Genomic DNA, 25,947 nt, shown 5'->3' on the forward strand with positions numbered 1-25,947 from the left:
TAAATTATATAGAACTGAAGAAATCAGAATAAATACTCATTAAATCCTCCTTCTCTCCTTCTTTCCCAGGAGTCTGAGACAAATTAGAAAACTCAAACGCATCAAAATGAAACGGTTTTTGATCGTCTGCACATCAGAATGTTTCAGGGTTTCGTTGAAACATTTCAGGGAAATGAACTCTCTTACATCACAGTTATAGTTTGGACAGTGCAGAAGAAAATGTGTCTCACTCAGAGGAAGAAAACCAGCTCTCACATCTCTGTCTTCTATCTAAACAACACTGGAGACATACAGCAGAGCCACCTCCCGACTGTGTGATTAACTCCACACAATCACAGAGTATTATTAGTATAATTAGACATCAACGCTCTTGTCTGTCTCTAATGAGCTCTGTGTTCTCGTCTGCAGCCTCACTCACTTCTTCGACAGAGCCAGAGAGATGGAGTTCTTTAAAAGCATCATCCAGATCCCAGATCTCCCAGATGTAAGCAACAGGGCGGGAGTTTCCACATGTTCATAAATCAGTTGTTGTTGTTGTTGTTGTTGTTGTTGTTGATCTCAGTCATGCATGTGTGTGTTCTGGTTGTTATCACCTTGCAGGCTCCTCCGAACTTCCTCCGAGCCGCCGCCTTGGCGGAGTATAAGAAGCCGGTGGTGGTGATGCCGAACGAGGAGCGTCACGAGGAGGAGGAGGCGGAGCCACAGCCGGAGTTCAGGGAAGCAGCGCAGATGCCACAGGTGTGTTTACATGCAAGTCAAAAGATGAATGATTGTAAATGTCTGGTATCTGTGGCCGACATTGTGTTTTTTGTTGTTCAGTACTATCTGCTCAGCCAGATGGGAGCTCCTGACGCTCCGCTGGAGCACAGAGAGACGGAGAGCGAGAGCATGAGGAGGGAGCTGGAGGTGCTGAAACCAGAGCTGCAGCTCATCAAGACCGAGGTGAACTGTGCGGCATGTTGTTGGAGCGGATGGTCCGAGACGGTTTCTTCAGACAAAATCAAACCGATCGAGTTCCGCAGCTTATTTCATCTTATTTCTATGATCCAAGCAGACGTCACATGGACGTCAGAGATAATGATATCTGAAGAAAGTGTCTGAGTTTATCTTTTTCCTATCAATTATTTATTGTATAAATATAAGATTTCAGATTTCCTTTAATGGTCGTTTCTGTGCATTTACACACATAGAAACAAAATAACGTTTAATTTAAAAACACCAGACCATCAAAATAAAGTACAATAGTCAATAAATAGAATGAATAGTAACTGGAATAAACATGGTTGATAAAAACATGTGTCGGCCTAAAATGTAAAATAAAAATGACATATAACTGGAGGGATGAATCATATGCAAAGTATATTACGTCAAGAATGTGAACACATCTGGAGTCCTCCAGATCCGTCCACAATCAGGCAATGAAGAAGAAACATCACAGAACAAAGGACAATTACTAAAGGATGATAATTATAGTGATAATAAGAACAGCAAGAAAAATCAATTACAGAATATAAACATGGAAAAAAAAAGAACAACCCCATTGTCCTCATTCCCCTCATCTCTAAGATTGCCCCTCCTGTCCTCAGGCTCAGAGGTGTGTGACGGAGTTAAAGGCTCAGGTGAACCGCCTGGAGTCCGAGGTCGAGGAGCAGCGCACCCACAAACAGATGGCGATGGTGGAGAACGAGCACCTGCGGATGGAGGTGGACGCTTTACGGAGCGCTAACGTCGCCAACGTCGGGGCCCAGATCGGGTTCAAGGAGGCAGATGGTGAGTGTAGAGTTGGTGAATGAGCCGCGTGCATGCAGCTTGAACTTCTTCATCCTCATCTGCCTCTTCATCCTGTCACGTCCGCACAGGTCGAGCTCAGGCTGCAGAGCTTCGTTTCAGTCAGCTCAAGGAGAGACACGCGGAGCTGGTGACCAGTCACGCTGACCTAATGAAGAAGGTAAACTGAACGAGATGATCAATACGAGCGACAGGTTCAGTCCGGAGTTGTGCAACCCCTGTTGTCGTGTGTGTGTGTGTGTGTGTTGTGTGTGCTGTGTGTGTATGTGTGTGGTGTGTGGTGTGCTGTGTGTGAGCAGAACGCAGACACGGTGAGGCTGCTGTCCTCTTCCAAACAAGACCAAGACGATTTGCTGAGAGCCAGGAGACAGCTGGAGAGTGAGCTGGAACATCTACGACAGGAGAGAAGAAACGCGGTGAGAGCTCAGTGCAGCTCAGACAACTTACCTGATGTCGTCACGAGACACTGAATCAGTGACTCCCCTCTCTCTCTCTCTCTCTCTCTCTCTCCAATCAGGTGAGTCAGCAGCAGCAGGAGGTCGACCGCCTCAGCAAAGAGCTGCTGGAGCAGAGAGCGGAGCTGGCTCTCCTCCGCGGCGCGCTGGAAAACAAGGAGATGGTGAGAGACTGAGCTAAACAGCTACAGCTCATATTCAGAAGCTGCTGCTCGGGTTCTGACTGGTTCCTCCAGCTCTCAGGTTTTACAGGCTTCCAGTCGGATACAGAGTTCAATTCAAAGTTTTACTTCTTGTCTTCAAGTCACTAAACGCTCCGGGCCCTGAGTATGTTTCAGAAATGTTTGTATGTAAGCCTTTTATTTAATTATATGACACTGGTTCATTCAAATTTTGACCCAACACTCAGGGGAATGTTTCATGAAGATCAAATAATGAAATGAAAGTGAATATAATTTAGATTTCATGTCCTATTCATCCTGTTTTTATCAGCCTCATTAGTCCATTTGAAACCATCATGGTGTGATGTGAAGAGCGTCTTATCCTCCAGGATATTCAGCTCAAAATATTCCCTCTTGTTTTTTCTGTTTGCTTGTTGCTCAGTTTATCGGATCCTCTCATCCAGAGGCCTGATGTTTAATTACATCCACCTTCCTGTGTCGTTTGTCCGCAGGAGGGATCTCAGGCGAGCAGCAGCCTGGCAGCTCTGCAGGCGGAGCGGGACGTGCTGCTGCGTTCGGCCAGGGACAGAGACGCAGAGCTGTCCTCGCTGAGACAACAGGCGCAGCAGCAGCACAGCTCCCTGGACCTGGAGAGAGACAGGTACAACAGGGAGCTGGAGGCGCTGAGGGCTCAGCTGCAGCAACAGGTGAGGACGGACGGACGACTGAGCGTATGTAGCTCTGCTCTTTGCTTGAAAAGTGCTGTACAAAGTGTTTCATATATCTGTTTTTAATGCCTGTTCGTGTCTGTGTTTTGCAGCTTGCCATCAACGCAGAGCAGAAGTTAGAGATTGACAGACTGAGACGAGAGCTGGACTCAACACGAGCAGAGCTGGCTCGTGCAAACAGCGCCCTGCAGAGCAAAGAAATGGTAGCAGAAAACTTGCCTCACATCTTACATCACGTCCTCTTTTACGTGAGATGAAGCATCAGCGGTAACGCCACCTGTGCACGTTTCGTTCCTCAGAGTGGTACCCAGCTGAGCAGCACGCTCTCGGGGCTGCAGGCGGAGAGGGAGGTGCTGCTCCGCTCGATGAGGGACCAGGAGGCGGAGCTGAACTCCCTCAGACAACAAGCTCAGCTCCAGCAGAGCTCCCTGGAGCAGGAGAGGCAGCGGAGCAGCATGGAGCTGGGAAGCTTGCACGCCCAGTTACAGCAGCAGGTGGAGTCTGTGTTTCACACTGTGTAGAGAAGCTGTTTGAATTTCTTAGCAGTTAGTTAGTTACTCATGAGTTCGTGTGTGTGTGTGTGTGTGTGTGTGTGTGTGTGTGTGTGTGTGTGTGTGTGTGTGTGTGTGTGACACCAGGCCTGTCGTGAAGGAGAGCTGTCCCAGAAGCTGCAGGAGGAGCAGTTCTGTCTGCTGCAGTGCGCTGTGGTGGAGGCCGAGGGCATCATACTGGACGCTGTGGCCAAACTGGACGACCCCATACACGTCCGCTGCATCAGCTCACCTGGTAGAAATCCTTTCCACTCTGAAAAACAAATATTTTCATCGTTTCATCACAAATTACAACAATCGCAAATATAAAGGCAACAATAACCAATCCCAGAGTCAAAGAGACCAACCGTCAAACATCTGGGCAGGAGCCGAGGAGGATATCATCAATGATTCAATTCAATCAATCAATAATTTGCACAATTGGCCATTTAAAAGCAGCATATAAACATTTAACAGATGGTTTATAACAGTATAATATAGTTGTGTGTGTATGTTTATATGATTATAACTGTTTTACTACATTATCTGTTAATGTGTGTCCACAGGAGGAGTTATAGTTGTTAATGAAGACAGTAATAAACAGTTAAAATGTCTTTATATCTGCGTATAACTATATTATACAGTGTTATAGGCTCTTTATTAATTATTCATACTGTGCTAATGCTAGATAATGTGACCATTAACTCCCCTGTACTCAGTCCTGCTTGGTCTTCATCATCATTGTTGCTGTTGTTCGTCCGCATCATGTCTGTGTTTCAGATTATCTGGTGAACCGAGCTGAAATCACTCTGGCCTCCATCGACAAAATGCAGCAGAGTCACGTGGTCTACCTGGGAAACAGGACCGGTGGGTAGTGAGGGGGCTGTGTGTGTGTGTGTGTGTGTGTGTTCTGGTTTGGAGACGTTGTGTGTTTCCCTCAGGTGCTCAGTGTATCTGACGCTCCTCTCTTCCTCTCAGACGCCAGCGGTCTGTTGAGATCCGTCACTCAGTTTTCCCACCTCGCTGCCGACACTATCGTCAACGGAGCAGCGACGTCACACTCTGCTCCCACAGACCAGGCCGACCGTAAGAGACGCACACACACACACACACACACACACACACACACACACACTCTCACTGTCACTGCTAGTGATACACACTGAGCGCTGAACACTCTGCTTCCTGTTTCTTTGTCTCGTGCAGGTTTAACTGACAGCTGCCGGGACTGTGCGAACAACTGCCTCCAGTTCCTGAAGGATCTGAAGCTTCAGGCCACTTTACAGAGAGCCGACCCCTCCGCCATACGCTACACTGTTCAACGCATCCTCGCTTTGGGACAGGTGGGGCACAACAGAGGATCACCAAAGCCCTTATAATCCATCCTCAGGGGAACACGAATGTCTGTACAACATCAAAATGTCATGTCACGTGTTGCTGAGATATTTGAGTCTGACTGAAGAGCAGAGAGACTGTCACCTTCAGAGCTACGCTGCTAGCATGGCTAATAGCAAGAGAGTTTTGACCTCTCAGCGTGACACTGCAGGGGTCAAGTCCAGGACACCTAAAATCTGCTACAGAGGTTCACAACAGCCCAGGAAAATAAATCAATAAATAATAAATAAATAAATAAAAACATCACAGCCAATTTTAAAGTCCCTGAATATTTGGTTTTTAGAGTATTTGGAGTTTAATGGTCAAAAGCTCCGACTGACAGTCAGTAAACAGGAAGTAACTGAGAGCACGTCAAACCAGGAAGACGACAAAAAAGAAAAACACGTGAAAAAGCCAAAACTTTTCTGACTGTGGTGGAAAAGTTGTGATCTCAGTTTATGTTGTTGGCCTTTGAGTAAATCTCCAAACCCCAGCGTAAACATAAAACACACATCATTTCTATCATGTCACATCTCAGTATCATCACATCACGTATCAGACACGTCTCCAGTGTAAAACTCTGTAACTGTGTGTGTCCTGTTAAGGATTTGCGTCCAAAAGGTCAGGATGTGCTGAAAGAGGAGCTGGGCAGCATGGTGGATAAAGAGATGATCGCCACATCCACCGCCATCGAGGAGGCTGTGCTGCGAATGGACGTAGGGACACACACACACACACACACACACACACATATCATGACACAAGATGGAAGCATGACAAACTCGGGACACACCTGCACCTGCTGATGCTTCAGTTTGTGTTTCACAGGAGATCATGAATCAGGCAAAGAGAGACGGGAGCGGCGTGAAGCTGGAGGTCAACCAGAGGTAAGAGACAAACTGTTTTTTAAACTTCCTCTCCTTCTCTTTTTTATTTGAAAATCGAATTGAGATTTCTTTTTCCCCTCTGTTTCATCACAGCATCCTGGGATCATGTTCAGACCTGATGAAGGTAAAAACTCCGTCCAGTTTCAAATCATTTTCTATGAACTCACGATTCACTTTCACTTCAATTCAATTTCCCTTCCTCCGGCTCCGCCCTCTGCTCTGCAGGCTGTCCACATGCTGGTGACGGCTGCCACGGACTTACAGAAAGACATCGTGGAAGGAGGCAGGGTGAGTTACAGCCACAGATCTTCTCCTTTGCAGAATTAATATTTAAGAGCCAGTTTCAGTTCTTTGAAAATACAAAAAGAAGTCACATCTATTCACATGTACATGCTCAGAGCAGGAACAACCAATCAGAAACAAGGATTTAACCTAAATCTTACCTTGGATTATTCATTGTAGTCAATGATGTTATTCTGCAAGAAAATCTGGAAAAAGTCATAAATAATGATGATTTAAGAGTTAATTTTAAATGAAATGGTTAAAGAAAAATCCATGAAATATTCTGGTGCACTGATCAAATAAAGGCATAGATCTTTAATTCTGATGCGTTTAAGTTCAACTGTTTGCTTATTAGCGCCCAGATCACATTAATTAATTAATTATATTACTCACAATTATTGTTATAATGATAATGATAATGATAATGATATATAATAAATTAAAATGTAAAATAAATGTCAATAAATTCATGTACATAATAAATAACTGTGTGACCATGAAAAAGTATTAAATTTCATTCTATATGGTGATTAAACGTGTCTAAATGAAGTTTTGTGTGTGATACAGTCATGTTTTTGTGATGGTTGTCTCTGCAGGGAGCCGCGTCTGTCACAGAATTTTATGCCAAAAACTCCCGCTGGACTGAAGGACTCATCTCTGCCTCGAAGGCCGTGGGCTGGGGCGCCACACAGCTGCTGTAAGTGCCAACAACCATCGGTGCAAACACGTACGTTATTACACTCGTACTGAATGTCAGACTATATCATGAAATTGTATTTGTGCGTTTATGTGTTTGCTGTCAGAGACTCAGCTGACCGGGTCGTGGGTGACAACGGTACGTACGAGGAGCTCATCGCCTGCTCACACGAGATCGCCGCGAGCACCGCCCAGCTGGTCGCTGCCTCAAAGGTACAAACTCACCTCACAACGCACACACAGGTGATGGATGCTGCAACGTCTTAACTTGCATATTTCCATTTTATGCTCCTCTACACTTCTGCTCAGCTTTGGAGGGAGATCAATACATTTATTTGAGACAATAGTTTCTTACTTCTCAGATTCTGATTTGTGAACCCATGTCACATTTCAGGTGTGTATGAGGTGTTATCAGTTCCACCAAAGAGAAAATGTCTCCTCCAAACTTCTGAGATGTTTTCATGTCAGTAACTGTTTGAGCAAAGATCAGAGAGAAGCAGATTTTCTTCTTTCCCATGAATCATCGCACAATCCCCTCTTTGGAGGGGACGACTCTCATATTGGGAACAACTAGACTGAACTTGCTAACTGCAGATAAAACGAGCTCCACCTCCACCTGCTCGCTTCACCTGTCTACAGTTTTCAATGGGACTATTTCCTCTTTCAGAAATAGGTGCAATAAAGAAAAATGTTCCTGTGTGGACTATCGAGCGTAAAGGGACCGTTTCTGGAAAGACTTGTTGTTTTTCTGGGAGAACTCTACAGTTGCTGATGCGATTTCTTGTCCTTTCAGGTGAAGGCCGACCGCAACAACAGGAAGCTGAACACGCTGCAGCACGCATCGCGACATGTAAACGACATGGCTGCCGTGGTCGTCACCTCCACCAAACACGGGCAGAAGCAGATCTCTGACCACGGTGAGACGATGAACGTCTGAACCAAAGATCATCAAATCCATTTCAATTAAATGGTTTGGCTCAAAGAAAAGTCAGGGATTGATCCTCTGGAGAACATGAATATTAAAAGTCACTTGGTCACTCTGGACCTACAAATATTGATTCTAGCAGCTTTAACTCTGATGTCTTCACAGGTGTGATGGACTTCTCAGGCATGTCTCTGATCAAGCTGAAAAAAGAGGAAATGGAAGCTCAGGTGAGGCTCATGATGTCCGCACATTCACCGTCTCCTCTTAGTGCAGTTGGTTTGATCGTCTGCGGCTGATGGAGGACGCTCTGCTCTCTGAATCCCGCAGGTGAAGGTGCTGCAGCTGGAGAGTGAGCTGGAGCAGGAGCGCGTCCGTCTGGGGGAGCTGAGGAAGAGGCACTACGAGATCGGCATCTCTGAGAGCGACGACGCAGAGGAGGCGTCTGACAGCTTCCCTCCGCCGCCGCCGCCCACCCTGCTCGACTCCTCCGAGCCGCTGCCTCAGCCTTACCTGAACACTCAGAGCTTTGCGTCGACCAATCCGTTCGCTCCGGCTCAAACACAACCCGTCTCGCTGCCTCAGTCCTACACATCAACTAATACCTACACCCCCTCTCAAACCTACACCCCCTCTCAAACATACACCCCCTCTCAAACCTACACCCCCTCTCAAACCTACACCCCCTCTCAAACCTACACCCCCTCCCAGCCCTACATCCCATCTCAGCCCTACACACCAAACCCAACACAAAGCTACGTAAAACCTCAGACTTATTCGGCGCCTCAGCCGTCGTCACACACGCCCTCCGGCCCCTCCCAGCCCCGGACGACCCCTCAGAACACCGAGGCCACCAAGCCGGCCTCCAGGAAATCAAACATCTTTACCAAATCCGGAAACCTGCTGAAGAACGCGGTAAGTGCTGGAAGTTTTTATATTCATCTCTCATGTGAGTAATCTGAGTAGATGACGTAAACATGAGTCTATTTGTTTTCTAATTACAGTTCAAACGAGGTGAGGCTGGAACAGGGGAGTCCTGAAGTGTGACTGAAAAAGAAAACGTGAAGATTCAAGAGTAAATGTCCTTTTTAATATATTGATTTTAACCATTTTATCTCTGTGTAAAACGTTACAGCAGTTTAAAGGCCGTATGACATATACTGAAAATGTGCAATTTATACCACAATATTTTATTTTATTTTCTAACTGACCTTCTACTTCTTCATGACTCTATAGATGTGTGTTTGGACCAATCAGACGCCTCCTTGATAAAATCTCAAAATCTCAAATGGCTAAACCTTTTTGTCGTTTTTCAACTTCCTCTCTTTTTTAATTTGCTGGAAAATAAATTATATTTCAGATATAAATTTACTTCTGTCATTAACCCCTCATTCAAGCACATATAAGGACATCTTAAGGGTTTGTTAATGAAGTTAGTGAATTATTTCTGTGCAATCGTACCATCTTTTTACTAAAGTTACCAACAGTAACCATGTATAAACTATCAATGAATTATTTACAATATAATATAACACACTACAAAATATATATAGAACATAAACACATAAATGTCTTTAAAATTCCCATGCATATGAAATAGAAAGTGTTTATTGATTATATTTATTTATTTTTAATTAATGCTGCGTAACTTTAAGTGACAACTGAGCAAATCTGGGGATGACTCATTTAAACATAATTTTGTAAATCATTAAATCTGATTTACAGCTGTGATATACTGTTTGATATTCCTGCCCCATGCTCCATGTCAGCTGTTACAGCGGCGGAGGACAGGTGTTGTGTTACAGACCCGCAGCTCCAGCTGAAGTGTGTCAGTCGGAAACAAGTGGAGGTCTCTTCATGCTGTAATAAATTCTCACAGCGACCTCATCTGTCGGTTATTTCTGTCATGCGCAATACAAACTGCAATCTCACCACCATGGAAGTGGCCACTGTAGAGTCCCATTGGGAACGAAGAGGAAGAGGTGCGTCAAGTTAGGAAAAGGGAGGTTGAAAGATACCGGAATTGGATAGCATTTCCTTCAAAATAAAAGCATAGACCCCCCCCTCCAAGTTGAATGGTAAAGCATACTAATGTTAAGAGATCTCACATTTCAGCCTAATGAGGATTACATTTAATTTAAATGTTATGAAATATAAAATTCACTAAAGTAAGGAAGATAAAAAAAAAACCAAAGAGACAAAGAAATTTGCATCAAACACTTGATGGATGTTGATGTGTAATGTAAAAGATTTAATGTTCCTATATCTTTAAAACCTTTACAGTCCAGTCATCTCTCTGAGGTTTTTCTGGGTTGAGCCACTTTCTGGTAACAGCTTTTCTTCCAGCAGCACTGAGGATAACGCAGGGTCTCAAATTTAAATGAAAACTTTTCACAAAACTTTATGAACTTTCTGCCAGAATGGGCTTAATATTGGAAAACTGGACTGTTTTGCATAATGAGTCTTAATGAAGAACCTGATGATCTTTTTTCCTACGAATCTCGTGATGTTTTCCATTGTTGTTTACATAAATTTTCCCATTCCTCATTAGATTTCCCTCTTTTTCCCATTTTTGTTTCACATACAATGAGTTACATTTTCATTGTCGTAGACAAAGTTTGTGAGATGGTTTTATGGTTTAATTTCAAAACATACGCCTCTATGAAGATTTATGGCAGATTATTATCTGAATAATTCTGTTCATTTCCCTCAGCTAATTGAAGAAATCTAAAAAAATCATTATCATTCAAACCATACTGCATCTTCCGGATTTGAAAACATCATACTCCTTCTCAAAACTCACACACTGATCCATGGATTTACCAAATTAATTAAGTTATTCAGCAAAAATGTATCTCAAGTCACAGCTTGAGCTGGAAATCCCCTTGTTGTTGCCTCTTTAATCTCCTTCCAAGTAGTCTGGGCTGCACCTACAGATTAATGGTTTTAACAATGGTGCAAATTTCTAACAAATGTGTGATTAATCAGATTAATTAGACAGAAATGATATGGAGTAAATGTGGTCTTTGAGGGCCCCTGGGCGGTTACCTACTTGTAATCCAGCATCGTACCTTCAACCTGCTGCTTAAAATCTCGAAATGTTTAATCACCGATAAATTGTTGCGACACATTTTCTTGTCGCTGGTTTTATTGTGAAAGGTGTAGCCGGAAGTGTGATGTTTTACTGTGGAGTAGCTGGAGCAGCAGGGAGGACAGCGATGGGACGCAGCTGATATTTATCCCAAATAAATCAAACTACAGCCCGGAGCCCGGCGGCAGTGACAGGCCGGCGGTAGAGAGAGTGTCGGAGCTGCCGTGGTTGTGTGTTTGTGTCCGGGCAGTGGAGGCGAAGAGGAGCGGTGTAACTTCGCAGGGCTGTTCTTCCAGAGGGAGGAAGTTTGCGGTGGCGAAGGAAACATAATCGGAAACCGGGGAGGGCCGAAATATCCCGACATGGAGGACTCCGGGTCGGCCCTGGAGAAAAATGTGGCTGACCTCACGGTGATGGACGTGTACGACATCGCCGCCGTGGTGGGCCAGGAGTTCGAGCGGATTATAGATCAATACGGCTGCGAGGCTCTGTCCAGGCTCATGCCCAAAGTGGTGCGGGTGCTGGAGATCCTGGAGGTGATGGTGAGCCGGAGCAGCATCACTCCCGAGACCGAGGAGCTGCGGCTGGAGCTGGACAAGCTGCGGCTGGAGAGACTTGACCGGCTGGAGAAGGAGAAGAAGCACAAGAAGGTGAGGACACTTCACAGTGATGCTGCTGAGCAGACTCTGTGTTTATCACAGCTGTAGTTTTATCTTTAATCAGCTGCTGACAAGTTGTTTCCTTTTAGTAAACAAACAAACAAACAAACAAACCAGGGCCACAGAGTTTCCTCTCAGACTGTGATTTAACCAGAGGAGGAAGAGGTCTTCAGATTGTGACTGAAGTAGAAGTACCAGTACCATAATATATAATACTCCATTACAAGTAAAAGTACCAGTACCACACTGTATACTACTCTAGTACAAGTAAAAGTACCAGTGCCACACTGTATACTATTCTCCTAGAAGTAAAAGTACAGATACCGCACAGTATAATACTCCATTACAAGTAACAGTACCAGTACCACTCTGTATGATACTCTAGTACAAGTAAAAGTACCAATATCGCACTGTATAATACTCCATTACAAGTAACAGTACCAGTACCACTCTGTATAATACTCTAGTATAAGTAGGTACCAGTACCGCACTGTATAATACTCCATTACAAGTAACAGTGCCAGTACCAAGGGCGTAGGTTAGCGCATGGACAGTAGGGTCATGTCCCTACCAGTATTTTGGGAGGACAGAATCGTCCCTACTAATATCTGAGTGAACTCGTTCCCACTATGTTTTGGAGTGAAGTCATATTAGATCTTTCCTATAACTAAAGTAGATATATTTCTCATTTTCTGATTATCGAAATCGTTATTTTCTTTAACTGACAACCGATAAAATAAAGAAATTGTGCTGCTTTGGCTTTAATGCAGCCGCCTGTCACTGGTCTGTAGTTAGCGCTGTCAGTAATGTCCCGCCCACAGCACGATCTGATTGGTTTGACGTCACGAGTAATAGCCTATCACGCTGAAGACTGCTTTGTACTCAAAATAACACAGATTAGCGCCGCTGCAATTAACGAGCAGAGCTACAGGTAAACTGTAAGACAGCAGACGTCACTGAAGTTTTAATAAACGTCACAATCCTCTACACTGAAGTTAAACCAACAGCACACTCTGAACAAGTTCACTTGTTGGTCCAAGAAACACCGAGCTAAAGAGAGAGAGCGAGAGAAGCTAGTGCTAACTGCTAAGCTAAAGTAGCTAGCACGCCTGAATAGCACGTTAACAACGGCTGAATTAGTGAAAGTCGCTAAAAGGAGCAGAAAGCTCTGGGTGCCGTGAGCAGAACTAGTGTAAGTTTAACTGTACAGCAGGTAGTTACACACTGTGATGAAGAAAACAGCAATATTAACTGTGTTCAGACAGAGCAGCAATAAACTACCGGTAACAAACCTCAGAGACTGACGAGACATTGACGTCAGCACATCATACAACACCCCTGTATAATACTCCAGTACAAGTAAAAGTACCACTTCTACTGTTAAAGTTCTACACTGTTTTTGTGTATAATCTCAACTTGTAAAGTAAAAACAGTTGTCAGATAAATTCAGTGTAGTAGAAATGTCATAAAATTAAAATACTCAGTACAAATACCTCAAATTTGTACTTAAGTACAGAATTAGAGAGTACAGTACTTAACTCGCCCAGTGGGACACTTCCTGTTTGCTCAGCTAATCTTGTTCCTTTTCACGCTGAAGTTATTTTGGTCAAATGTGTGATTGTTCCCAATTAGTCATCAAACCACGACAAGAATTCAGGAGTGCACAATCTGTAATGCAGGAAACCTCCTTCAAAAACTAGCTGGTATCCGTGGTAACGCTACTGTTGCCATAAGAGTAAGACAAGAAATACAGGAAGAAAAAATAATGAAGTACCAAAATGTCACAGAGCTACATTATCACAGTTAGATTGGAAAATGGCCATCGCAGTTTCCTAAAAACCTGGTGACATCTTCATATTGTCTTAAGTATTACCATATTAATATTTGCTTATTGAATGTCAATATTTGGTATTTTAGCTTAAAATAACAACGAATAAACAATTAATTGATCATCAAAATTAATTTTCTGACACAGCACACTGCTTTTTTTGTCAGAGGTTCCAATCCAGAGAAGTTGAAAACCACTTATTTCATCTGTAACAATTCAGTTAATTGTATATTATTACATGAATACATTTTTTATGTAAAAACTTCAGGAAACTTTTAAGATCTGAAAAGTAACTATTAACTGCAGCTGTCAGGTGAATGTGGTGGAGTAAACAGTGCAGTATTCCCCTCTCAAATGTTGGTGGAGTGGGAGTGTAAAGTAGCATAAAATGGAAATTCTCAAGTTAAGTGGCTCAAAATTGAACTTCAGCTCGGCACTTTACGCTGTGTGAATCTCATGGTGGTTTTAAATCCGCCCGACACTCGGTCTGCTCGCTGCTATAAAAAAGTTGATATGTCAGTTTCTCGTGACGGTGACGGAGCGGCGGTTCACTGATTAACTGCGTCTCATGACTGTGATAAAGTGGATGTTTCTGTAGGTGGCGGAGATTCCAGACACAGCTGCTGCAAAAATACACAGGGGTTAAAATCCCATGAGGATTTCTGGGTCAGATCGAAGTATCACTGAAGGGTCTGATGTGGATCATAAGTCTTTACGGCCCCCACACTCAAACCTGCCAAACACCTGGAAGAGACTTGGGTTGTTTAGCCCCTTCTAGCAGAGAGGTTTTCAAACTGTTGGATCGTCCTTCCTGGATGGTTACTTCCTCTGAGTCACATCTTAACACACACACACACACACACACACACACACACACACACACACACACGATACACATATTTTTAGATTAAGTGTGACCTCCACTTCCTGAGGACAACATTATCTGGGATCTCCATAGAAAATAAACGTCCAAAAAATCCTCTTATGAATCATAGAAAAAAAGACGGTCGTTATAGCTCCAGAAGTTTTCTTCTTTTTTTAATGGCGCCAGTTTGTCAAAGTGTAAAGAAATGTAGGCTTAAAAGAAGATGTGGTCGTCTTGATGCGTATGTAACATGTGGTCAATGATGTTTAATAATGTTTAATATAACTGTGTGTGTGTGTGTGTGTGTGTGTGTGTGTGTGTGTGTGTGTGTGTGTGTGTGTGTGTGTGTGTGTGTGCAGGAGCTGGAGCTGGTGGAGGACGTGTGGAGAGGAGAAGCTCAGGATCTGCTCTCCCAGATCGCCCAGCTGCAGGAGGAGAACAAAACTCTCCTCACTAACATGTCCATCAAAGACCCGCTGAGTGAGGAGGACCTGCAGAGGCACGAGGGTGAGGACGAGCAAACACACACACACACACAAACACACACACACCCGCTGAAAGTTCACGCACCTTAGACAGTAAAAAACCAGAACATGTGATGTAATCTTGGGTGAGTAGACAGGAAATATGAGGGACTTAACAGCTGTATTATAACATTTATAAATATATATATTATAATGTAACTCTCGGCGGGAAAATGAATGAAGCGTTTCTCAAAATAACAACAGTAAAAGAAAAGTTCAGCAACCCACGAAGAGAAAACTTTCAATTTATAAAAAAACTAAAGAAAAGAAAGAAAGAAAAATTCAAAGAAACTTTGAGAATTAAAAAAGAAAAACATCATAAACTAGTTTTTACACTTTGCTGAGGTGGAAAAGTTTGTGCATCAATAAAAACAGAGTGCGATGGAAACAGACTTGGTGAATAAATGATGATGTGGGCGAAACATAAATACCACCAACAAAAAACCAAAGACACTTCAAAACAAACAGACGACTCAGACACCAAACATCCTCATCAGACATCTGTCAAAAAATTAACCTTAAACTGACGAGATAAAACGTTTATTTACGTCGTCTCGTCTCGTCCTCTTCTTCTGCAACGGTTTAATGGCACTGACTGGAGAATTGGCGCCACCTGCTGTTTATCTGCATCAGTCAGCTGCTGACAGTCACATGACAGGAAGTGGATGGAAACTAACATTTTTATTTTATTTTCGGGGGAATTCGGTTCAAATTTGTGTCACTTTTCGATGGAAACCCCGACAGCTGACACCGGCTATGTCTCACACTCCCATCTGTCTCTGATACAAACACACACACACACACACACACACACACACACACACACACACACACACAAAGGAAGCCTTCTCTGTGTCTGACGGCGAGCCAGTCTTGTCGTGGTTTCACACAGAGGCCACAGTCACTCTGACAGACCGGCCTCAGTGTTCAAACACACCTGCTGCACTCACACACACATCAGTCAGACTTCCCTCTGTCCACTGACTTCCACTGACAATAAAGACAAAGTATTATTTCTGATTAACCCTCCTCCTCCTCCTCCTCCTCCTCTCTCTGTCTGTGGTGTCCAGGTATGACGGAGAGAGAGAAGCAGGTGATGAAGAAGCTGAAAGAAGTGGTGGACAAGCAGAGAGACGAGATCCGAGCCAAGGACCGCGAGCTCACGCTGAAGAACGAGGACATAGAAGCAGTAAGAGGACGGGAGGAAGGGGCTCCTGGTTTCTCCTTAGAGCTGCACCACCACGCTGGTTCAACTCCCGATATTTTACCATGTAAAGCAACAGATGAGTCCGGATGAGTTCAGACTCCCGTGGTTAGTCGGAGGAGAGCAGAAGCGGTGTGGGCGGTTTCAACTGAACAACACACAAGTTTCTATTTTTAGCATCAGATTAAGACAAAAACCAGAATATCTGACAGGAATGTGTTTACAGAAAACAAGCATTACATTTTATAAGTACAGACAGACTGCAGACATATTGAAGGTTCATATTAATGATGTTAACGATGGCTGTAACGAAGGCGGTTAGCCCTGGAGCTAACCTTGTAGCCACAGCAGATATAAGTTTCTGAAACATGAAAAAGAGCTGAATGGATTGTTTCTGTAGCTCCGTTCATCGTTTCTTCAACTCCCAAGTTACGTAAGTCTGAGCGTGTTTTTCCCGCTCGGCTGTTTATAATTTTGGTTTAAACAAAATGACGTGAAGCTCTGTGATGCTGAGCTGTCGTTGTTTACACAGACACTTCAGTGAAGTGGGACGTGTTATTCTTGTGGTTTTCCTTAGTCAGATAATTGTCATTCATCATGTTCGCTTTCACACTGATCAAAATGCAGATCTGTAAACTGCCTGGAAACTTAAACCGTCCAGCTGCGTCAAACTCGTCCACACCTGTCGCCATTTTTACGTCACTGTTGCACAGTGGCCGTGAACTCCAGAGCTCACAGAGAGCTCACAGAGAGCTCTGGAGTTACAGAGAAGGAGAAATCACATCAACTCCAAAACCAAACGGCCCACTCCTTCTCAAAAAGGTTGAAGATGTAGACACGACCAGAGAGTCTTCCTCACTGGGTTTCCTATATATGAAGTTTCCTCTGATATTACCATGTTAGCTTTCTTCTCCCGGCTTCATGTAATTGGTGGAATCATACAGTGTGTTAGATACTATAGTTGTGTAGTTTGCTCATTGATTTTTGTTTTTCTTCTGTGTGTTCCTGCAGCTCCAGCAGCAACAGTCTCGCCTCATGAAGATCAACCACGACCTGCGTCACAAAATCTCGGTGGTGGAGGCTCAGGGCAAAGCGCTGATCGAGCAGAAGGTGGAGCTGGAGGCCGGCGCTCAGGCGCGGGGACAGGAAGTCGGCGCCCTTCGGCAGGAAGTCACACGCCTGAGGGAGCGGCTTCAGGGAGAGCTGCCCGCCCAGAGCCGCGGTCCCGAGGAGACCCCGCCTCAGCCCCCCTCACCTGCAGAGGTAACGCAGCACGCAGACGCATTCAAACTCTGAATGTTAAACTGAAGTTAGTTTTACAGCCTGAACTTAATATCAGATTCTGTCATGGTGTCAAAATCATGGCTTTAATGCTGTTAGCGTTTATGTAATTGCAGTGCATTGTGGGTTGAAATCTGGCCCAGGACCTTTGTCCTCTGTTGTTATTTCTTTCTTCATAGGCCAGAGGTTTGATCTTGTCTTAGCACAAAGAGCACAGGTGTTACAGTGAAGTGTCCCATGACAGAGTGACAGTGAGCCAACACACACACACACACACACACACACACACAATACCAGAAACTGGAGCCGCTGAATCGTTCGTCTTATGTTTTCCTCCTGTGTTGTTCCCGCATGTCAGACTGTCTCCTGAGGAAAAGGCCTGTTGGATCTTATCAAAACACTGTTAAATGTTCTTAAGAGGAAAAGTTCGTCTCATTTCACTCTGAGCAAGAAAGTTAAATGTTGAATTCTTCAGTTATAATCATCGAAGCAGTGTCACAGGCCAAGAAGCTCAAACCTATAATTCTCCCATTTAAATCCATAATGATCGAGGTCCATAAATCACCAGAACACACACACACACACACACACACACACACAAACACACACACTCTCTCTCTCTCTCTCTCTCTCTCACTGAAAGGCTCAGTGATCAGATAATAAACTGTCTTTTGCTCCACCAGCGTCGTAAAGCTGCTGCAGTGGCGGCGGCGGTGGCAGGGGCTGAGGGCTGGTCAGACAGACCCGGCCTCTCTGAGCTGATGTCTGGGGGCGGGTTTGACCCCGCCCCGCCGCGGCCCCTGCCCCTGCCCGGCTCCCTCAGCCCGGGGGCGCCCGGCGATGGGGATGAGGATGACGAGGCAGTGTTGCTTTGGGTAATGCAGAAGTGCTAGTTAGCAAAAACCAGCAGTGGTTGATTGTGACTCTAACTCCAAACCCGCACCCCCCCCCCCCAACCCCCCCCCAGAAGAGGAAGAAGCTTATAGATAGAAACACACATAAAAATAAAGCTGGTGGACTAACACGTGTCTGACTCATGAGCCGTGCTGAGGCAGCTCTTCACGGCTGTTTGTGAACTAACAGAGTGTCACTGGGATTTTTTCGCTCCTCGGCCAAGTGGGTGAGACTCTGGACGACGCCGCTGACGACCCCTCTAAATATAGATGCGCTCCGCCTCTAACAGCTCTGGAAGTTTTCCCGTCATGCGCCTTGACCCTGAAACACTGACAGTTGTAGAGGTAGCTTAAAGTCCAACTGAAATTACATTTCTTCTCTTGTCTGCTGCAGCTCAAACATCTGCTCTGTGAATCCTTTCTCCTGCAGAAAAACAATCAGAAAACAAAAGGGAGACATTTATTTATTTATTATTATATATTTTTAGTATCTTTGCATTAATCCAGCAGAATATTAGAGAACTCGTTTCCATGCAACCAATGCAGATGTTTTAATTTAAACCATGTCTTCAAAAAGCAGCGAGGTCAGTGTTACATCAGAGGCAGGGAGACAGACAGACAGACAGACAGACAGACAGACAGCTGCTGCTACACAACACCAGAGCAACAGACTCACAACAACAACAACACACATGACTCCTCTTGACCTCAGTCACAAACACACACTGCTAATGTCAGTTAGCGAATTAGCTGCAGAACATTAAACAAACATGTTAACTCGCCTGCAAATCTCACCTGGGTGTGTTGGCTTCAGGACAGGTTAGTTTACTTTTAGGCTTCTGCAGGAGATGATACGCATTTCCACTTCAGCCTCACAGCAGGGGACAGCTGATCCGAGCCGAGCCGAGCCGAGCCGAGCCGAGCCGAGCCGCTTCGTAGGACCACCAGAGAGAAAAGTCTGTTTCTTACACTCTCAGTTCTTTTGTAGTTTCTACCTGAATCTCTGTAGTTTGGAGTTTAGTTGAGTTTATTTTCCTGTTTACTGAAATCTACTGAGGCAAACCCAACATTTCCTGCTTCACAGTAAAACCAGCAGGAGGCTTTTACTGTGAAGGAGAAATGCAACATATATAAGTTAGTGCCGTGTTACTGTTGCTCCTCTTATAATAATAATACGTTTAATCAACCTCATACAGACTGTGGTTTTTATCATTAACTAAAACTAACGAAGTAACAAAAACTAGATCTGAAAATAATATTTTCATTAACTGAAATAAAAATAAACACAAGGCTTTATAAAAAAAAATGATAACAAATTGAAACTACTGTGTTTTTAGAAAAATAAACTAAATTCATTATTATTATTTATTAAGTTATTATTTAGTTTTTGTCTGGTGTTTTGGGTGGATACCTGTTTATCTCTATAGTATCTTACTGTCTCTCTTCACGACCACAACATGTTCACTTCAAGCCTTTTAACATTCACTGTATTAATGTCTGCAGCGACTGCAATGATGAGCCACAGAGCTGCAGCACCGACGACGAGTCCACTTTGTTCATGAGATATTTAGAGTTGATTCATCTTTTTCTTTTTGAATCTCACCCCTGAAACTAATAAGAACTGAACTAAAACGGAGCATTTTTTACACAAAAAATAAAAAAGGAAACTAAACGAACAAACCTGCTTTAAAAATTAAAACTAAACTTGAAATTGAAAAGAAAAAGTCAAAATGAAATAATAATTAAAACTGTAAAGCTGTTATAACCTTGATACAGACACATTCTGCGCAGACACCGACTTTATATTTGAAGGAGGGAGGACTAAACGTGATTTCAGTTGGACTTTGAAAACATAGAAAACGTATTAATAAGAGTTGTGGTGTTTTCTTTGCTCAGTGCATGAGTGGCTTCAATCAGCTGCATGTGATGCTGAGGTGTTTCAGGTGTGTAACAGACGGTGAACGTCTCGGTGTGCTGAGTTTAAAAGAAACAGAAACAAACAGTGGGTTGTGGCTGAAAGAGCTGGAGGGAGGGGCGAACTAAACTAAACAGGTGTATTGGAACAAGGCTCGATGTCTGACTTCAACGTTTGCCACCAGGAGGCGATGTACGATGAGGACATGCCTGCTGTGTTCCAATATTTTACCAAGGTATCCTCACTTCCTTCCCGCCCTCCTTCCTTCCCTTCCTTGGTTTTCGTTCCCTCCGTGTGACGCGTCTCTCCGTCTCTGCAGGAGGCGTTGTGCGAGGAGGAGACGGGGGGAGCCCTGGACCCGAAGGACCCCAACCGGCCGCGGTTCACGCTGCAGGAGCTGAGGGACGTCCTCCACGAGAGGAACGAGCTGAAGGCCAAAGTGTTCCTGCTGCAGGAGGAGCTGGCCTACTACAAAAGGTACTGATGAGATCTATGTGATGTTTCCTAATTCCTCTGTCAGACATGATGGAATTAAGATTTTTTAGTTTTCCCTAAAAGTGAAATTTTAGTCTTAAGAGAACAACTTAAAGTTTCTGTTAAACTGAAGAGAGCTCCGGAGGTGGAAGAGTAGATCCTGAATGTGCAGAACAAGAACAGGTGAACACAAACCCTCTGAGGGTTCTGGAGTGATCTTTTGTTTTAAAGCTTTCATTTCAGTTTATTAATCACCAATAATCCCTTGATCGCTGTTAATTGTTACTGTTGACAATAAGGATTTCAAATTATAATATAGAGACATCACAAACCTTTATTTGACTGAATATGCCCCGTGAATTTCAAATTAAAAGCTTCCCTGTGGAGTTTTCTTGTACACAAACACATTATGTTTACTTTCAGTGTTATTCATCAAAACGCTGTGTGTGTGTGTGTGTGTGTGTGTGTGTGTGTGTGTGTGTGTGTGTAATATGTTTAATGCATTTTATTCCTCATTAATGTACAGTGTAATGAACAGTGAACTCAAGGTTTTTACTCCTGAGTGTAAATCTTAGAGGTTTGATAAATACCAGTCCACAACCTTATCGCTCTGTCTCTTTAAAGCTGTGTTGTATTTTCTAAATGTGTCGCCGTGTTGACAATAAACCAAAAGCAGCTGTAACATGTGGATGTTGGTTGTGCTGCTCTGTCGTTGCAGTGATGAGACGGATGACGAGATGGTCACTCCGTCTCCGTCTCCCTCGCCTGAGCTGAGGACTCGCTCCCGATCTACTGCCCAACCAGAGTCAGGAATCAAACGCCTGTATGTCGTGCTCACTTGTCTGCAAACACACACGCACACACACACACACACACACACATACACACACACTCCTCAGGAAGGTTGCGATCTGTCAGAATTGAGGTAAAGTCAAAAAGCTGCTTTGCATGTGCTGAGTTGGTGATTTGTTCTCTGCACGCTCAAATTTGCAAATGAAATCTTCACCAAACATCTGGCTCCACATCAGGCTGGTGACATCAGCTGCTACTTCATATTGAGCTAGCAGCTGAACAAAACCTCATCACACATTAGCACCAGATTCAGCTGTTTCCGCTAAAAACAACTTTCAGCGACGTGAACTTGAAGCTTATTATCATTTAATGTAAATGTTAGATTGATAAAACTGATGCATCAGTGTGTAAATATACAATTTCACTGTTTCACAAGAAAAATCTGGGCCCCGAGATTCTGCTTTCTGCTCAAAGAACCACTGATTTAATCTTTAATAATGTATTTTATCAAATTATCACATTTGTTTTTGGTTTTTTGCACATGTGTAGAAACATTTAAACTGTCGTGTGTGTGCGGTGTTTCCTGCGACACAGGCTGGTCACAACCAAACAGCAGAATATTATTATACAAGTACTGACTTGTTCTCAAGCCGTTACTGTTGAGTTTGTTTAAGTTCATGAAATATAATGTAACGGAGCATTAACATATGAAGAAAGGCTCATTTTTTCACTAATAAAATGTAATTTACCCAAAGAAAAACTTAATTAATCTAAAAAATAAAAAGTAACTACAGCTGTTATATAAATAACGTGGAGTAGAAAGTAGAATATTTCTCTGTGAAACGAAGCGTGAAGCATAAAAACTGTAAAAACTAGGAGTTCATTTCCACCGCTGTGCATGAGAAGCAGGTGCAGGACGCCTTGCTTTGCTTTTTCCTTCCTATCAGACACACTCACCACCCTCTGTGTGTGTGTGTGTGTGTGTGTGTGTGTGTGTGCGTGTGCGTGTGTGCGTGTGTGTGTGTGCGTGTGTGTGTGTGCGTGCGTGCGTGCACTCATGGGTCAGGTCAACAGTTTTCATGTGTCTGCACTCGTTTTATTTTTCTATCTCCACTAAAATGAACTCAGGCATGATTCCTTCTTCTTCTTCTTCTTCTTCTTCTTCTTCTTCTTTTGGTTTGATTCTGGTTGGGAACTTTACATGAGGTCAAACAGAGGTCAAAGGTTGATGTGGTCCCTGTCTCCCCCTGTTCGCCCCACCCCCCCCACCCCTCCCTCCTCTCTGTGTATCTCTTCCTGTGTGTGTCTTTACCTCTGTGTAACAGGATCTTCACAGCCATTATGCCGATGGTGGCGGCTGGTTTGATCCCAGATGACCCCACTTTACAGCCAATCAGACGTCTCATATCGCTTGTATGACTCTATATTTGGTTGTCACCTCCTCTGCTAACAGCCTCCACCCCCTTTTTGCATGTGCTGAGCCTGTGTAGTATTCTGATTGGCTGATTGTGGGGCTGTCTTTATTACCGTCGTCCACCGGGATGACTGTGGATCGTGAAAATCAGCCAGTCAGAATAAGCGTGCAGTTTGTTGTTGTCGTCTCGTCTCGTCTTTTTTCCCGTCACTGACCACAGTAACTACCTGTTCACCTCTGCACCTGCGCTCCAGACTCACAATCATGATCATAATCACAAGCTACAGCACTTTTTTTTTTTTTTTTTTTTTTTTAAAGCTCTTCTGCAACAACTCAGCTCATCGTGTTTTACTCTCCAGTGTCTCAGTTAAAATCCAGATCTCTTCAAATTAAATTAAAACCTGTTGCATTTCTCTGTGATGAACGATTACAAGACTTAACCTTTTCTAACACTATGGTTCTCTGTGAAGCAAATAAACAATTCATTTTGAGACGTTATTATAATTACTGTAAACAAACAAACAAACAAAGGAGAACATCTTCGCCTACAGCTTTATATTTGTGTTTCAGTCCTCAGTGCCAAATGTACGACGGAGTATTAGAGCTACAATGAGGAAAAACAAAAATCTGAAATGTTGAGAATAAAGATGTAATTTTGCAAAAGAAGTCATATTGTTATGAGAATAAAGTGGTAATTTTAGGTTCTGTGTTGTTTTAGAGGGGAAATATCAGAAGCTTTAAAACATCCTGTGAAGTTCAGAGTTGTTTTTAATCAGGACATTGAAAAGATTGTGAAGAAACTGAGTCTCTTCTATTGTTAGACAAACAGCAGCTGCCACTGACTGTCCTTTCTCCCGTTTGATTGGTTACTTATAATATTCCTAAAAATAACGGGGGGTTTTTTATCTCGAAATTTTACATTTTTATTTTTATGACTTTATTCTCGAAATTTCAGATTAGTTTTTTTCCGCCCTAATACTCCGTCGTACAAATGAGACACTTTAATGACAGAAACAGATGTTTTTTTTTCTGGCACATTAATGATGTTTTGTGGAGAAATAATGTTAATGCAAAGTACAATTGAATTTGAGCCAACAAAAATATAAACTGAACAAAAATATAAATCCAACACTTTTGTTTTTGCTCCAGTTTTTCATGAGTTGAAATTAAAGATGTAAGAGATCTAAAGAGCTTCTTTCTCTCGGATCTGGTTGATAAATGTGTTTAAATCCGTGTTGGTGACACCTGACAGGTGTGTCTGACAGATGCTGACTACACAGCATGATTGTTGCACAGGTGTGACCTGTGCTGGTAAAAAGGCCTCTTTAAAAATGTGTATTTATTAGACACTGACCTGTGGGTCCTGACATCCGTAGTTTTCTATGTTGATGTAATTAAAGCTGAGACTTAATTTAAAAACACAACGAATGCATAACTGACCAAACAGGATTTACTTTTTGTTGTAAATGGTAGTTTGCCATAACTCTTAACGCTGCTTTACACGTAACTGATATTCACTGCAAACACAGGTTACTGTAACCCACTGTCATGTGACACGTCACCTCTGTCTCCTCTCAACTGTCTCTCGTCTCAGGTTTAGTTTCTTCTCACGTGACAAACAGCGGACTTCGCAGCGGAGTGCGCAGTTTGACGGCGGCTTCGGCTCGTGGGCGGGGAAAGACGACGTGTACACAGAACAGGCCCAGGAGGCGTTACAGCACATGTAGTGGCTGCACACGGGGACTCCAAAACTCTTACTTAACACTCCATGTTCATCACTCGAGGCCAGCTTGTGAACCAGCGACTGCACAGCAAAGCACCACTAGTGACTCACACTGCAGCTGAAGCATCATGTGCTTTGAGGTGAGAGGACGGAGAGAAGAGTGAATGGATAGAGAAACCCCTCTACAGGTTTTATTTAAACACATGAGAATTGTTGAATATATCAGTGAGCAATGGCACATACAGACTGTTCGACTTTAAAGATGCCTGAAGGGTTCAGACGACTCAGAGAGGTGGAGGTGGAGGAGGAGGAGGAGGTGGAGGACGAGGAGGAGGAGGATGGTAAATTCAAGTTGTGGGATGGAAAAGTGGAAAGTTGTTGCATTTCAAGTGGTTAATGATGTGGTTGCTACAAGTCCAGAGTAAACAGTGGGTGAAAATGTCCACGTAGATGAAAGTTTGGGACACAAAAGTGTGTGTTTAAAAAATGACACAACTCCAGATGTTGAGTTTTATCGCTCAAATAGAAAATAGAGTTGAGTTTTAAAGGGTTTGCTGAAGGATGAGGATCCCCCTGCAGAGATAAGTAAAGCAAACACACAATCACTATTAGTTTTTCCACTTTATTATCTGGAGATTTTATTCTCAAAATGAGAGCAACACTTTTGTGTCCCAGTGATTTTATTTGATATTTCTCTCCCTGTCCGTGTGGGCAGCTCGTAGGTCCGTCACCAGCATTCAAACAAACTAAAAACATCCGGGGCCTGTTTATAAAAATGTTGCATAGAATCACAATTTAAAAGCTGTGTACAGAAAAGGATTAAAAAAAAACACTAAGAGATGCTTTTATTTATAATATACTGTACGCCATGCAACATACAGTAAGAACTGAAGCTCATTTCTGCCAAGAAAATAAAAATAGTTTAGGTATTTTAATTTAAAGGTGCAAAATGTAAGTTTCTCTAAACTTGCATCTCTACATAATAACAGATGTAAGTTACTCTAATGGTCGCTTGTTGAGAGCTTCAGTGACTCACACAGTAGTAGTACGTGATGGGACGTGCTAGGGCTAGCTAGTTAGCATGCTAACTTCAGTAGTAGAACAGAAGTGATAGAAATAGAAGAAGAGTAAAATTTGCCGTCGCTTCCCACCACTGGAGACAGCTGTTTGTGAGTAAAGGGATGAAGTTTGTTTGTATTAGCTCTATACTACTGAGTAAACAGCTGTTAACGCTAACGTTGGCTGATGTAGCACTAGCAAAAACTTACATTTAGCATTGTTTGATTGGTTTTTATTTGGGGATTTTTTTTTAAAATCTTCTAACTTTTACTTACTAAGTCAAAATTTTAAGATACTTAACATCACTTCATTTTGACTTGTGGGTCAGTGCTTTTGACTTAATTGTTATTTTTTTATGTTTTTCTATTTGTTATTTCTTTTTCTGGCAGAAATGGGCTTCTG

At 43.2% G+C, this 25,947-nt stretch overlaps 2 protein-coding genes across 5 annotated transcripts in view; both read left to right on the top strand.

Moving 5' to 3' along the window:
* The window catches only part of LOC111217847 (huntingtin-interacting protein 1-related protein-like), a 12,153-nt gene extending 3,000 nt beyond the window's left edge, over positions 1–9,153 (top strand). The window contains exons 10-33 of the mRNA XM_022739844.1: positions 409–484; positions 601–738; positions 820–942; positions 1,587–1,770; positions 1,860–1,948; positions 2,088–2,204; positions 2,306–2,407; positions 2,917–3,111; positions 3,225–3,335; positions 3,432–3,626; positions 3,771–3,918; positions 4,443–4,529; positions 4,641–4,748; positions 4,869–5,005; positions 5,642–5,752; positions 5,865–5,923; positions 6,017–6,047; positions 6,149–6,211; positions 6,802–6,902; positions 7,009–7,114; positions 7,695–7,818; positions 7,992–8,053; positions 8,154–8,738; positions 8,828–9,153. Of these exons, the coding sequence (XP_022595565.1) occupies positions 409–484; positions 601–738; positions 820–942; positions 1,587–1,770; positions 1,860–1,948; positions 2,088–2,204; positions 2,306–2,407; positions 2,917–3,111; positions 3,225–3,335; positions 3,432–3,626; positions 3,771–3,918; positions 4,443–4,529; positions 4,641–4,748; positions 4,869–5,005; positions 5,642–5,752; positions 5,865–5,923; positions 6,017–6,047; positions 6,149–6,211; positions 6,802–6,902; positions 7,009–7,114; positions 7,695–7,818; positions 7,992–8,053; positions 8,154–8,738; positions 8,828–8,863 (3,088 nt within the window). The 3' untranslated portion in view covers positions 8,864–9,153. The remainder of the gene's footprint in view (positions 1–408; positions 485–600; positions 739–819; positions 943–1,586; positions 1,771–1,859; positions 1,949–2,087; positions 2,205–2,305; positions 2,408–2,916; positions 3,112–3,224; positions 3,336–3,431; positions 3,627–3,770; positions 3,919–4,442; positions 4,530–4,640; positions 4,749–4,868; positions 5,006–5,641; positions 5,753–5,864; positions 5,924–6,016; positions 6,048–6,148; positions 6,212–6,801; positions 6,903–7,008; positions 7,115–7,694; positions 7,819–7,991; positions 8,054–8,153; positions 8,739–8,827) is intronic.
* A 1,889-nt stretch (positions 9,154–11,042) lies between these two features.
* Positions 11,043–24,762, top strand: LOC111217870 (RILP-like protein 1). Of its 4 annotated transcripts, XM_022739882.1 has the most exons (9): positions 11,043–11,564; positions 14,626–14,773; positions 15,861–15,979; positions 17,006–17,257; positions 20,268–20,318; positions 20,403–20,560; positions 21,276–21,380; positions 22,675–22,762; positions 24,358–24,446. In XM_022739882.1, the coding sequence occupies exons 1-9, from the start codon at positions 11,277–11,279 to the stop codon at positions 24,361–24,363; spliced, it is 1,215 nt and encodes a 404-aa protein (XP_022595603.1). In that variant the 5' UTR covers positions 11,043–11,276; the 3' UTR covers positions 24,364–24,446. The 4 variants fall into 4 exon arrangements, with proteins under 4 accessions (XP_022595603.1, XP_022595601.1, XP_022595604.1 ...); XM_022739880.1 differs by lacking the exon at positions 22,675–22,762 and having other exon boundaries at positions 24,358–24,762; XM_022739883.1 differs by lacking the exon at positions 24,358–24,446 and having other exon boundaries at positions 22,675–22,768.
* Positions 24,763–25,947: the final 1,185 nt, after the last annotated feature.

Source organism: Seriola dumerili, unplaced genomic scaffold (genome assembly GCF_002260705.1).
Source record: "Seriola dumerili isolate Sdu_G_001 unplaced genomic scaffold, Sdu_1.0 BDQW01000047.1, whole genome shotgun sequence".
Taxonomy (NCBI): Eukaryota; Metazoa; Chordata; class Actinopteri; order Carangiformes; family Carangidae; genus Seriola; species Seriola dumerili.

Excerpts from the sequence above, each read along its gene's own strand:
- LOC111217870 (XM_022739880.1), top strand. The coding sequence starts at position 11,277 with ATGGAGGACTCCGGGTCGGCCCTGGAGAAAAATGTGGCTGACCTCACG. Across the intron at positions 15,980-17,005 it reads AGAACGAGGACATAGAAGCA|CTCCAGCAGCAACAGTCTCG; the intron begins GTAAGAGGACGG and ends GTGTTCCTGCAG. Across the intron at positions 20,319-20,402 it reads TGTTCCAATATTTTACCAAG|GAGGCGTTGTGCGAGGAGGA; the intron begins GTATCCTCACTT and ends CCGTCTCTGCAG.